At 43.8% G+C, this 12632-nt stretch overlaps 1 protein-coding gene across 1 annotated transcript; it reads left to right on the top strand.

Annotated features, from left to right (window-relative positions):
• The first annotated feature begins 283 nt into the window (after window positions 1-283).
• On the top strand, window positions 284-12476 carry LOC121581613 (secretogranin-2). Its single transcript, XM_041897106.2, has 2 exons — window positions 284-376; window positions 10241-12476. The coding sequence occupies exon 2, from the start codon at window positions 10252-10254 to the stop codon at window positions 12019-12021; it is 1770 nt and encodes a 589-aa protein (XP_041753040.1). The 5' UTR covers window positions 284-376; window positions 10241-10251; the 3' UTR covers window positions 12022-12476.
• Window positions 12477-12632: the final 156 nt, after the last annotated feature.

Below are 12632 nucleotides of genomic sequence, written 5' to 3'. Positions count from 1 at the left end.
TCACAGTGATAGCTAGTGGCCTTCACAAAGCTAATTGGGACAAGCATTTTCACAAAAATAGTCCACCACTTTTTCAATGGGAATTATGAATAGGGCTTAGATAAGAATTGATACAGCTAGAAACAGAACATCCATATCTATTTTGAGCACATTAGCTTTCTTAGCATGCCATATCATAAGCCTAAATAATTTATTATTATGGATTTCCAAAGACTGGTTATTGCGTGCGTGCGTGCTGCTGTGATGACGCGCGAGTCAGGTGTTGCTTCATATATCGCGGGGAGCTGTCCTGGTTCTGAAAACAGAATCGCTCGTGCTAAGACTGGGAGGAGATGCTAAACACTTTCACTACTCTTGTCTGAGCATCAAGCCAAAGGTAAAAATTCATGCATATTACTTTTATCATCTCTCAAACAAAGACTAAGATGTTGTGTAGGTTAATGTGTGGGCTTTCTAGCATTCCATGTTTTGATTTTCTCTCTCATCTCTCCACTCAAGTTCTCATCTCTTATCAGATCTCGGCAATCACTTGGAATTGATTTGAATAAGTGATAGCTGTGTGTTGTTGTGATGCATGCCAAATAGTCTATTAATGTATTTTGTCACTGGGCAAAATTGAGATGTGAAGTAATTCTGATTCTATCCTTCAGAAATTGGTTTAATATGGGTTTTAATAGAGATTAAGGGTTGGAGACAGGCAGCCACAAGCTAAAGGTTGCCCTGACAACGGCCAGTGACTCATCCTGTGATGTATGCTATAGTCATTTAAAAACAGAATGATTCACAAATATAGGCCACTTCTCCAACTTTTTATAATTTGTGCATTGCATAATCACTTATAGTCTAGGAATTATCAATGAACTGGGCAACATTTGAAAACTGGATTCTGCCCAAACATTGGGGACTTTTCATTAAAATAATTATTTACATTGGACGCATGAGTGTGTGGTTGTAACATTCTTAAAGAGTCTTAAAAGATTCTAAGAATTGTAAAGATAGAATCTCAGATAAGAAAATAGGGCACGTGCCCTCTCAGATTTGTCCTGTTTTTCAGATGTTGAATTAATGATTAAACTTCATTTTTAAGCCCACGTTTTATCATAATTATTTATAAAAAGATCTCTCAGGGTATTTTGGTATTTTGCGGAGGGGTCACACCCTCCCTAGTAAGTGGTTCCTTCCAAGGTGCACCATGGAGCAAAGATATGCTAGGCAGGATGCTAGATACTCTAGTGCGTACAGACAGTATCATCAGCGGAGGAGAGAGAGTGTCAAGTGACACACACAGCGTTTGATTTGATTTTAGCTGCTGGTGATGGGCAGGACTTGCAGGAGGTATGTTTGTAAATGAATTTGATCAAGCTATGCAGCCTGTTTATTCCTTATTGATGAATAAATAAAAACTAAAATGTTTTGTTGTTTCTCTGTAATACTAGCCACCTAGCAATATTTATGAAGTTGGCTTTAGCTAGCCAGCTAAATAGATCCCCAGTCTCCCAACCTCATAACTAGCTACCAAGCCATTTCAAGATATCAATCAAGTTAAAATACAGGTAACTGCCAAAATAAAGGAAGCTGCCAGAACAGCTTCAATGTGCCTTGGCATAGCCTAGATTCTACAAGTGTCTGGAACTCTATTGGAGGGACGCGACACCATTCTTCAGAGAAATTCCATCATTTGGTGTTTTGTTGATGGTGGCGGAAAACACTATCTCAGGCGCTACTCCAGAATATCCCATAAGTGTTCAATTGGGTTGAGATCTGGTGGCAGACAGACAGACAGACACACCCACCTTTAAACCCCCTATGCTCATTTGAGACCCCTCTTTCAAAGCCACTGAGATCTCTTCTTCTAGCCATGGTAGCCAAAATAATGGCCAAATGGGCATTTTATACATGACCCTACTAAGCATGATGTGATGTTAATTGCTTAATTAACTCAGGAACCACACTTGTGTGGAAGCACCTGCTTTCAATATACTTTGTATCCCTCATACACTCAAGTGTTTCCTTTACTTTGATCGTTACCTGTATCTTAGCAAGCATGCCTGCTGGCAAGGTTGCTAAACTTCAGAAAATACTAAAATTGCTTTAATTCTTGGGCTGTGATACTATATACAAGTGTAGCAGTTGTACTAAACTCCTAAGGCATAAAAGTTCTTAATTTTACTGCAGTGGGCTAAATCAGGGTCACACAGAGTCTTTCTTGGTAGTCTTAAACAAATCTACTTTCAAACAAAAGTATACACCTCACACACATGGTTATGGGCTTACAAAAAAGAAGACACCTGTACCATGTCAGATATGCAGTGCATTCGGAAAGTATTCAGACCCCTTGACTTTTTCCACATTTTGTTACGTTACAGCCTTATTCTAAAATGGATTCAATTGTTTTTTTTCTTCAAGGCCCTTCTCCCCCGAATACGGGTCTGAATACTTATGTAAATAAGGTATTTCAGTTTTTTATATTTTAATACATTTGCTAAAATTTCTACAAACCAATTTTCGCTTTGTCATTATGGGATATTGTGTGTAGATTGATGAGGGAAAACATTTATTTAATCAATTTTAGAATAAGGCTGTAACGTAACAAAATGTGGAAAAAGGAAAGGGGTCTGAATATCAATCAATCAATCAAATATATTTATAAAGCCCTTTTTCACATCAGCAGATGTCACAAAGTGCTATACAGAAACCCAGCCTAAAACCCCAAACAGCAAGCAATGCAGATGTAGAAGCACGGTGGCTAGGAAAAACTCCCTAGAAAGGCAAAAACCTAGAGAGGAACCAGGCTCTGAGGGGTGGCCAGTCCCCTTCTGGCTGTGCCGGGTGGAGATTATAACAGTACATGGCCATTAAGGCCAGATTTTTCTCCAAGATGTTCAAACGTTCATAGATGACCAGCGGGGTCAAATAATAATCACAGTGGTTGTAGAGGTTGCAACAGGTCAGTACATTAGGAGTAAATGTCACTTGGCTTTTCATAGCTGGGCATTTAGAGGTTGAAATAGCAGGTGCAGTAGAGAGAGAGTTGAAAACAGCAGGTCTGGGACAAGGTAGCACGTCCAGTGAACAGGTCAGCGTTCCATAGCCGCAGGCAGTAGAGTTGAAACTGGAGCAGCAGCACGACCAGGTGGACTGGGGACAGCAAGGAGTCATCAGGCCAGGTAGTCCTGAGGCATGGTCCTAGGGCTCAGGTCCTCCGGGAGAGGAGGGAGAGAGGGAGAGAGAGAGAATTAGAGGGAGCATACTTAAATTCACACAGGACACCGGATAAGACAGGAGAATAACACCAGATATAACAGACTGACCCTAGCCCCCTGTGCCTTTCCGTTCACCTTCGCACCCCTGGGCCAGACTACACTCAATCATAGGACCTACTGAAGAGATGAGTCTTCAGTAAAGACTTAAAGGTCGAGATAGGCAGACCATTCCATAAAAATTGAGCTCTATAGGAGAAAGCCCTGCCTCCAGCTGTTTGGTTAGACATTCTAGGGACAATAAGGAGGCCTGCGTCTTGTGACTGTAGCGTACGTGTAGGTATGTACGGCAGGACCAAATCGGAGAGATAGGTAGGAGCAAGCCCATGTAATGCTTTGTAGGTTAGCAGTAAAATCTTGAAATAAGCCCTAGCCTTAACAGGAAGCCAGGCTAGCACTGGAGTAATATGATCAAATTTTTTCGTTCTAGTCAAGATTCTAGCAAGATTCTAGCAGATTCTAACTGAAGTTTATTTAGTGCTTTATCCGGGTAGCCGGAGAGTAGAGCATTGCAGTAGTCTAATCTAGAAGTGACAAAAGCATGGATTAGCTTTTCTGCATCATTTTTGGACAAAATGTTTCTGATTTTTGCAATGTTACGAAGATGGAAAAAAGCTGTCCTTGAAATATTCTTGATATGTTTGTCAAAAGAGAGATCAGGGTCCAGAGTAACGCTGAGGTCCTTCACATATTTTTTTAGACATTTGTACAACCATCAAGATAAATTGTCAGATCCAACAGAAGATCTCTTTGTTTCTTGGGACATAGAACTAGCATCTTTGTTTTGTCTGAGTTTAAAAGTAAAACATTTGCCGCCATCCACGTCCTTATGTCTGAAACACAGGCTTACAGGGTAGGCAATTTTGGGGATTCACCATGTTTCATCAAAATGTACAGCTGTGTGTCGTCCACATAGCAATGAAATTTAACATTGTGTTTACGAATGACCAAGAGGTAAAATATATAGTGAAAATAATAGTGGTCCTAAAACGGAACCTATTTTTAATTTTTTTTTTTACCTTTATTTAACCAGGTAGGCCAGTTGAGAACAAGTTCTCATTTACAACTGCGACCTGGCCAAGATAAAGCAAATCAGTGCGATTAAAAACAACAACAATACAGAGTTACATATGGGATAAACAAAAACGTACAGTCAATAACACAATAGAAAAATATAAAATCTATATACAGTGTGTGCAAATGTAGTAAGTTATGGAGGTAAGGCAATAAATAGGTCAGTGTAAAATAATTACAATTTAGTATTAACACTGGAGTGATAGATGTGCAGAAGATGATGTGCAAATAGAGATACTGGGGTGCAAATGAGCAAAATAAATAACAATATGGGAATGAGGTAGTTGGGTGGGCTAATTACAGATGGGTTGTGTACAGGTGCAGTGATCGGTAAGCTGCTCTGACAACTGATGCTTAAAGTTAGTGAGGGAGATAAGAGTCTCCAGCTTCAGAGATTTTTGGAGTTCATTCCAGTCATTGGCAGCAGAGAACTGGAAGGAATGGCAGCCAAAGGAGGTGTTGGCTTTGGGGATGACCAGTGAGATATACCTGCTGGAGCGCATACTACGGGTGGGTGTTGCTATGGTGACCAATGAGCTAAGATAAGGCGGGGATTTGCCTAGCAGTGATTTATAGATGACCTGGAGCCAGTGGGTTTGGCGACGAATATGTAGTGAGGGCCAGTCAATGAGAGTGTACAGGTCACAATGGTGGGTAGTATATGGGGCTTTGATGACAAAACGGATGGCACTGTGATAGACTACATCCAATTTGCTGAGTAGAGTGTTGGAGGCTATTTTGTAAATGACATCGCCAAAGTCAAGGATCGGTAGGATAGTCAGTTTTATAAGGGCATGTTTGGCAGCATGAGTGAAGGAGGCTTTGTTGCGAAATAAGAAGCTGATTCTAGATTTAACTTTGGATTGGAGATGCTTAATGTGAGTCTGGAAGGAGAGTTTACGGTCTAACCAGACACCTAGGTATTTGTAGTTGTCCACATACAGTGGGGAAAAAAAGTATTTAGTCAGCCACCAATTGTGCAAGTTCTCCCACTTAAAAAGATGAGAGAGGCCTGTAATTTTCATCATAGGTACACGTCAACTATGACAGACAAATTGAGAAATAAAAATCCTGAAAATCACATTGTAGGATTTTTTATGAATTTATTTGCAAATTGTGGTGGAAAATAAGTATTTGGTCACCTACAAACAAGCAAGATTTCTGGCTCTCACAGACCTGTAACTTCTTATTTAAGAGGCTCCTCTGTCCTCCACTCGTTACCTGTATTAATGGCACCTGTTTGAACTTGTTATCAGTATAAAAGACACCTGTCCACAACCTCAAACAGTCACACTCCAAACTCCACAATGGCCAAGACCAAAGAGCTGACAAAGGACACCAGAAACAAAATCGTAGACCTGCACCAGGCTGGGAAGACTGAATCTGCAATAGGTAAGCAGCTTGGTTTGAAGAAATCAACTGTGGGAGCAATTATTAGGAAATGGAAGACATACAAGACCACTGATAATCTCCCTCGATCTGGGGCTCCACGCAAGATCTCACCCCGTGGGGTCAAAATGATCACAAGAATGGTGAGCAAAAATCCCTGAACCACACGGGGGGACCTAGTGAATGACCTGCAGAGAGCTGGGACCAAAGTAACAAAGCCTACCATCAGTAACACACTACGCCGCCAGGGACTCAAATCCTGCAGTGCAGACGTGTCCCCCCTGCTTAAGCCAGTACATGTCCAGGCCCGTCTGAAGTTTGCTAGAGTGCATTTGGATGATCCAGAAGAGGATTGGGAGAATGTCATATGTCATATGGTCAGATGAAACCAAAATAGAACTTGTCGTGTTTGGAGGACAAAGAATGCTGAGTTGCATCCAAAGAACACCATACCTACTGTGAAGCATGGGGGTGGAAACATCATGCTTTGGGGCTGTTTTTTCTGCAAAGGGACCAGGACGACTGATCCGTGTAAAGGAAAGAATGAATGGGGCCATGTATCATGTGATTTTGAGTGAAAACCTCCTTCCATCAGCAAGGGCATTGAAGATGAAACGTGGCTGGGTCTTTCAGCATGACAATGATCCCAAACACACCGCCCGGGCAACGAAGGAGTGGCTTTGTAAGAAGCATTTCAAGGTCCTGGAGTGGCCTAGCCAGTCTCCAGATCTCAACACCATAGAAAATCTTTGGAGGAGTTGAAAGTCCGTGTTGCCCAGCAACAGCCCCAAAACATCACTGCTCTAGAGGAGATCTGCATGGAGGAATGGGCCAAAATACCAGCAACAGTGTGTGAAAACCTTGTGAAGACTTACAGAAAACGTTTGACCTGTGTCATTGCCAACAAAGGGTATATAACAAAGTATTGAGAAACTTTTGTTATTGACCAAATACTTATTTTCCACCATAATTTGCAAATAAATTCATAAAAAATCCTACAATGTGATTTTCTGGATTTTTTTTCCTCATTTTGTCTGTCATAGTTGACGTGTACCTATGATGAAAATTACAGGCCTCTCTCATCTTTTTAAGTGGGAGAACTTGCACAATTGGTGGCTGACTAAATACTTTTTTTCCCCACTGTATTCTAAGTCAGACCCGCCGAGAGTAGTGATTCTAGTCGGGTGGGCGGGTGCAAGCAGCGTTCAATTGAAGAGCATGCATTTAGTTTTACTAGCGTTTAAGAGCAATTGGAGGCTACGGAAGGAGTGTTGTATGGCATTGAAGCTCGTTTGGAGGTTTGTTAACACAGTGTCTAATGAAGGGCCAGATGTATACAAAATGGTGTCGTCTGCATAGAGGTGGATCTGAGAGTCACCAGCAGCAAGAGCGACATCAATGATATACACAGAGAATAGAGTCGGCCTGAGAATTGAACCCTGTGGCACCCCCATAGAGACTGCCAGAGGTCCAGACAACAGGCCCTCCGATTTGACACATTGAACTCTATCTGAGAGGTAGTTGGTGAACCATGCGAGGCAGTCATTTGAGAAACCAAGGCTATTTAGTCTGCCAATAAGAATGCGGTGATTGACAGAGTCGAAAGCCTTGGCCAGGTCGATGAAGAAGGCTGTACAGTACTGTCTTTTATCGATTGCAGTTATAATATTATTTAGGACCTTGAGCGTGGCTGAGGTGCACCCATGACCAGTTCGGAAACCAGATTGTATAGCGGAGAAGGTACGGTGGGATTCAAAATGGTCGGTCATCTGTTTGTTAACTTGGCTTTCAAATACTTTCGAAAGGCAGGGCAGGATGGATATAGGTCTGTAACAGTTTGGATCTAGAGTGTCACCCCCTTTGAAGAGGGGGATGACCACGGCAGCTTTCCAATCTCTGGGGATCTCAGACAATACGAAAGAGAGGTTGAACAGGCTAGTAATAGGGGTTGCGACAATTTCGGCGGCTAATTTTAGAAAGAAAGTGTCCAGATTGTCTAGCCCAGCTGATTTGTAGGGGTCCAGATTTTTCAGCTCTTTCAGAACATCAGCTATCTGAATTTGGGTGAAGGAGAAGCGTGCATGGGCAAGTTGCAGCGGAGGGTGAAGAGCTGGTGGCCGGGGTAGGGGTAGCCAGGTGGAAAGTATGGCCAGCCGTAGCAAAATGCTTGTTGAAATTCTCAATGATCGTAGATTTATCGGTGGTGACAGTGTTTCCTAGCCTCAGTGCAGTGGGCAGCTGGGAGGAGGTGCTCTTATTCTCCATGGACTTTACAGTGTCCCAAAACTTTTTGGAGTTAGTGCTACAGAGTGCAAATTTCTGTTTGAAAAAGCTAGCCTTTGCTTTCCTAACTGATTGTGTATATTGGTTCCTGACTTCCCTGAAAAGTTGCATATCGCGGGGGCTGTTCGATGCTAATGCAGTACGCCACAGGATGTTTTTGTGCTGGTCAAGGGCAGTCAAGTCTGGGGTGAACCAGGGGCTATATCTGTTCTTAGTTCTGAATTTTTGAATGGGGCATGGTTATTTAAGATGGAAAGGAAAGCGCTTTTAAAGAACAACCAGGCATCCTCTACTGACGGAATGAGATCAATATCCATCCAGGATAACCCGGGCCAGGTCAATTAGAAAGGCTTGCTCGCTGAAGTGTTTTAGGGAGCGTTTGACAGTGATGAGGGGTGGTCGTTTGACCGCGGCCCCATTACGGACGCAGGCAATGAGGCAGTGATCGCTGTGATCCTGGTTGAAGACAGCGGAGGTGTATTTAGAGGGTAAATTAGTCAGGATGATATCTATGAGGGTGCCCATGTTTACGGATTTTGGGTTGTAACTGGTAGGTTCTTTGATAATTTGTGTGAGATTGAGGGCATCTAGTTTAGATTGTAGGACGGCCGGGGTGTTAAGCATATCCAGGTATTTTCTGTATACCAGGGAGCTAAGTTTCTTGTGACAAATGTTTTTTGTTTTTAGGGGTGCGACTGCATCTAGGATATTACGCAAGGTTCAATTTAGATCCTCAGTTAGGTCGTTAACTGATTTTTGTACTCTGACGTCCTTGAGTAGGTGGAGGGAGTCTGGAAGGGCCTCTAGGAATCTTTGGGTTGTCCGAGAAGTTATAGCACGGCTTTTGATGGTCCTTGGTTGGGGTCTGAGCAGATTATTTGTTGCGATTGCAAACGTAATAAGATGGTGGTCCAATAGTCCAGGGTTATGAGGAAAAACATTTAGATCCACAATATTTATTCCACAGGACAAAACTAGATCCAGGGTATGACTGTGGCAATGAGTAGGTCCGGAGACATGTTGGACAAAACCCACTGAGTCGATGATGGTTCCGAAAGCCTTTTGGAGTGGGTCTGTGGACTTTTCCATGTGAATATTAAAGTCACCAAAAATTAGAATATTATCTGCCATGACTGCAAGGTCCGATAGGAATTCAGGGAATTTAGTGAGGAACTCTGTATACGGCCCAGGAGGTAGCTATAAAAAGTGATTGAGTAGGCTGCAGAGATTTCATGACTAGAAGCTCAAAAGACAAAAACGCAGTCATTTTTGGGGGGGTAAATTGACATTTGCTATCGTAAATGTTAGCAACACCTCCGCCTTTGCGGGATGCGTGGGGGATATGGTCACTAGTGTAACCAGGAGGAGAGGCCTCATTTAACACAGTAAATTCATCAGGCTTAAGCCATGTTTCAGTCAGGCCAATCACATCAAGATTATGATCAGTGATTAGTTCATTGACCATAGCTGCCTTGGAAGTGAGGGATCTAACATTAAGTAGCCCTATTTTGAGATGTGAGATATCACGATCTCTTTCAATAATGACAGGAATGGAGGAGGTCTTTATTCCAGTGAGATTGCTAAGGCGAACACCGCCATGTTTAGTTTTGCTCAACCTAGATCGAGGCACAGACACGGTCTCAATGGGGATAGCTGAGCTGACTACACTGACTGTGCTAGTGGCAGACTCCACTAAGCTGGCAGGCTGGCTAACAGCCTGCTGCCTGGCCTGCACCCTATCTCATTGTAGAGCTAGAGGAGTTAGAGCCCTGAATACTTTCTGAATGCACTGTAGAGTTGAAATGTATTCAATTTTGAATTTGCATCCCAATATTACACTTTATTTACATCACAGAAGACTGAAATATAACAAAACCGTTAGAAATATAAACACTGGATTTTGAAAAATATGAATAACATTCCACCCATGAGGCCACTAGCTAGGTCATTTGAATGCAGGAAAGGGCTACAGAATCAATGTGCATAATTTATTAAAATTATAATTGAATAGGTAAAGAGGTCTGCTTAGATAACCTATGCAGAAAAATATTTTTAAAAATGATGGGCATAATGATTATGGCTGGATTGCAGGAAAAAGCTGTTTCAGGTGTTTGAAAAATGCTAAATTCTCCATCTTCAAATACTTTGTGCCCCCTCTAAAAGAATGGGTGCCTGACACCCCTGTGTTTAGGCATATCATTTTATTGAACTCATCACTTTGTCTCTCTCAACAGGCTATAATAAGATGCTGTCACTCTCCAAGCTATCCACAGGAAAAGCTGTTGTTCTCGCCTGCCTCCTCCATGCGTGCTCCGTGCAGGGCGCGTCCCTCCCCCGCCACCACAGGCTCAGAGGTGGGGAGGCAGAAGAACGGCAACCCGCTGTCTACCCACCCAGCTCCGACATGATCAAAGCCCTGGAGTACATCGAGAGCCTGAAGCAGCGGACAGACGGGGGCCGAGAGCGAGAGAAGCCAACAAGAGACCAGAAGTTCCGCATCCTCCTCCAGCTTGCCTCTCTCCAGGGCGAAGGCGCACCCGAAAGGCAGTCCTCCCCACCGGCCCAGAGGCAGCAGGACATCCCGGCTGAGCAGCTGGTGAGAGCCTTGCTCAGGACCCTCCAGGAGCAGCCCGCTAGTCCCCCCAGACCCGCCCTTGTGGTGCCGGGGAACGACCGCCGCGCACACAAGCACCCCTCAGCCAACACAGGCAGCCCCGTGAACGCGCCTGCCTACGGTGGCTTTCCGAGGCCGCACAAGAAGTACCCGCTGATGTTCGAGGACGAGGAAAATAGAGACAGCGCCAAGCGCGCCACAGAGGAACTGAATGAAAAATACACCCCTCAGAGCCTCACCAACCTGCGATCCATCTTCCAAGAGCAGGGGAAACTATCCACCTCCAACAGCCAGAAGCGCGGAATCTTTGACGATGTTGACGATTTATTCAGTCTGAGGAACCTGGCCTACGAGGACGTGGCGGGTGGGGAGGAGTGGATTCCCGTAGAGGAGAATGTCGAGACTGAGGACGTGGTGAACAGGAGACACGAGGAGTTCGACAGGGCTCTGCAGAACTATGACGAGGAGGAGGAAGAGGAGGGCGACGGAATGCAGATGCAGCGCAGGGCCAGCCAGAATAAAGAGGACCCAGAGGAAGATACTAAACTAGTAGATTATTACCTGTTGAAGATCCTGGGGATGAGCAAACATGAGACAGCCAAGAGGCAAGCTGGAGAGCAAATAAAGAGAGTGATCCGCCACCCCCTGGTGGACCCCCAGGCCCTGAACGAGCTGTTAGAGATCTCCCTCAAACTCCACATCCCCCCGGAGGACCTTATCGATATGCTGATCACCGAGGAAATCAGAAAACTAGACCATCACCCACAAGCCTCCCCCCGCTACAGGACCAGCAGTAAACCGAAGATCAGATACTACAGCCGGAGACTGCCAGTCAAAAATGCTCCTGAAGACATGGACGAGGAAAACTTCCTGAATATCATCGAAATGGAAACCATCAGCAATGACTATCCTGTGAGTCGGCGGCCACTCAAGAGTGCTTCTGCCCCGCCCAGGGTTTTAGCACCACTCGCACCGGCGAGAATTTTAGCACCAGCACCGCCTCCTGCGGTTGCTCCAAAAGTCCCAGCCTCATCTGGCCGAAGGGAAAACATATTTATGTCGGAGCTCAACAAGATGCCTTTTAAGAGAGAATCTGACAACGATGATGAGGCGGAGGAAGATGAGATGATTACATTTCTGGCAGCCAAAATATTAACTAAGTACCCCAGCACGATCAGCAAACGCGACACCCAATCTCAGGCGATGGGACAGTTTCCTTACGAGCTATACGAACAAGCCATGAAAGATTACTTTGACCAAGCAGACAGTGAGAAAGCAGGCACAATGACAAAGAGAGATTCAGAGGGTAATGAGGAGGTGGTGGAGCCCATGGAGACACAGGTGAAAGATGAGGTTCCACAGGAGACCGAAGCTCCAGAGACCAAGAACGAGGAGGAATAGGAGCATCACAGAAAACCGGTTGCTGGAATGTAGGCTACGCTGTGAAGACATCCTCTACTGAAATATGAATATTAAATAAGTAATGTTTATACTATCAATAACCATTCTGCTGGACATACTCTAGTTTACATAAAATGTGTATATACAGTACAGGAAATAATATATATATATATAACATATCAGTGTGCTGGGCTGGAGGCAGTGTGTGTGTCGTGTATACATCTGGGTTTGTGAGTTCCCAATCTTGTAACATTGTGAAAATGTACTTCCCTGATCTGGCTAGAGATTAAGACCTTCACCATCCTGCCTTCCAACCCTCGAACGCTGCAAGCTCTGTAAGTGTTGGACTCTCTCGGGTTGTTGTGGTATATATGCTCATTTATAAACCATTTTGTATGTGTTCAATAATGTGTGACGAGTTGGAGATGAATAAAGCATTAGCGGTGTTATTTTCTTCTTGCTGCGTTCTGTTGTCTTATTATAAAACACTGATCACTAGACCTACATTGATAGACAGTGATGATTATATATGCCTTCTGAATGAAGCTTGATTCCACAAGCGCTAGTTGTTTTCTTCTCTTCTCTCTTGAGCAAGCATGGACCTGAATAAT

The sequence above is a fragment of the Coregonus clupeaformis genome, chromosome 14, assembly GCF_020615455.1.
Source record: "Coregonus clupeaformis isolate EN_2021a chromosome 14, ASM2061545v1, whole genome shotgun sequence".
NCBI classification, from domain to species: Eukaryota; Metazoa; Chordata; class Actinopteri; order Salmoniformes; family Salmonidae; genus Coregonus; species Coregonus clupeaformis.
Note: the sequence above shows the minus strand (reverse complement) of the source record. Positions and strands in the feature narration are given on the sequence as shown.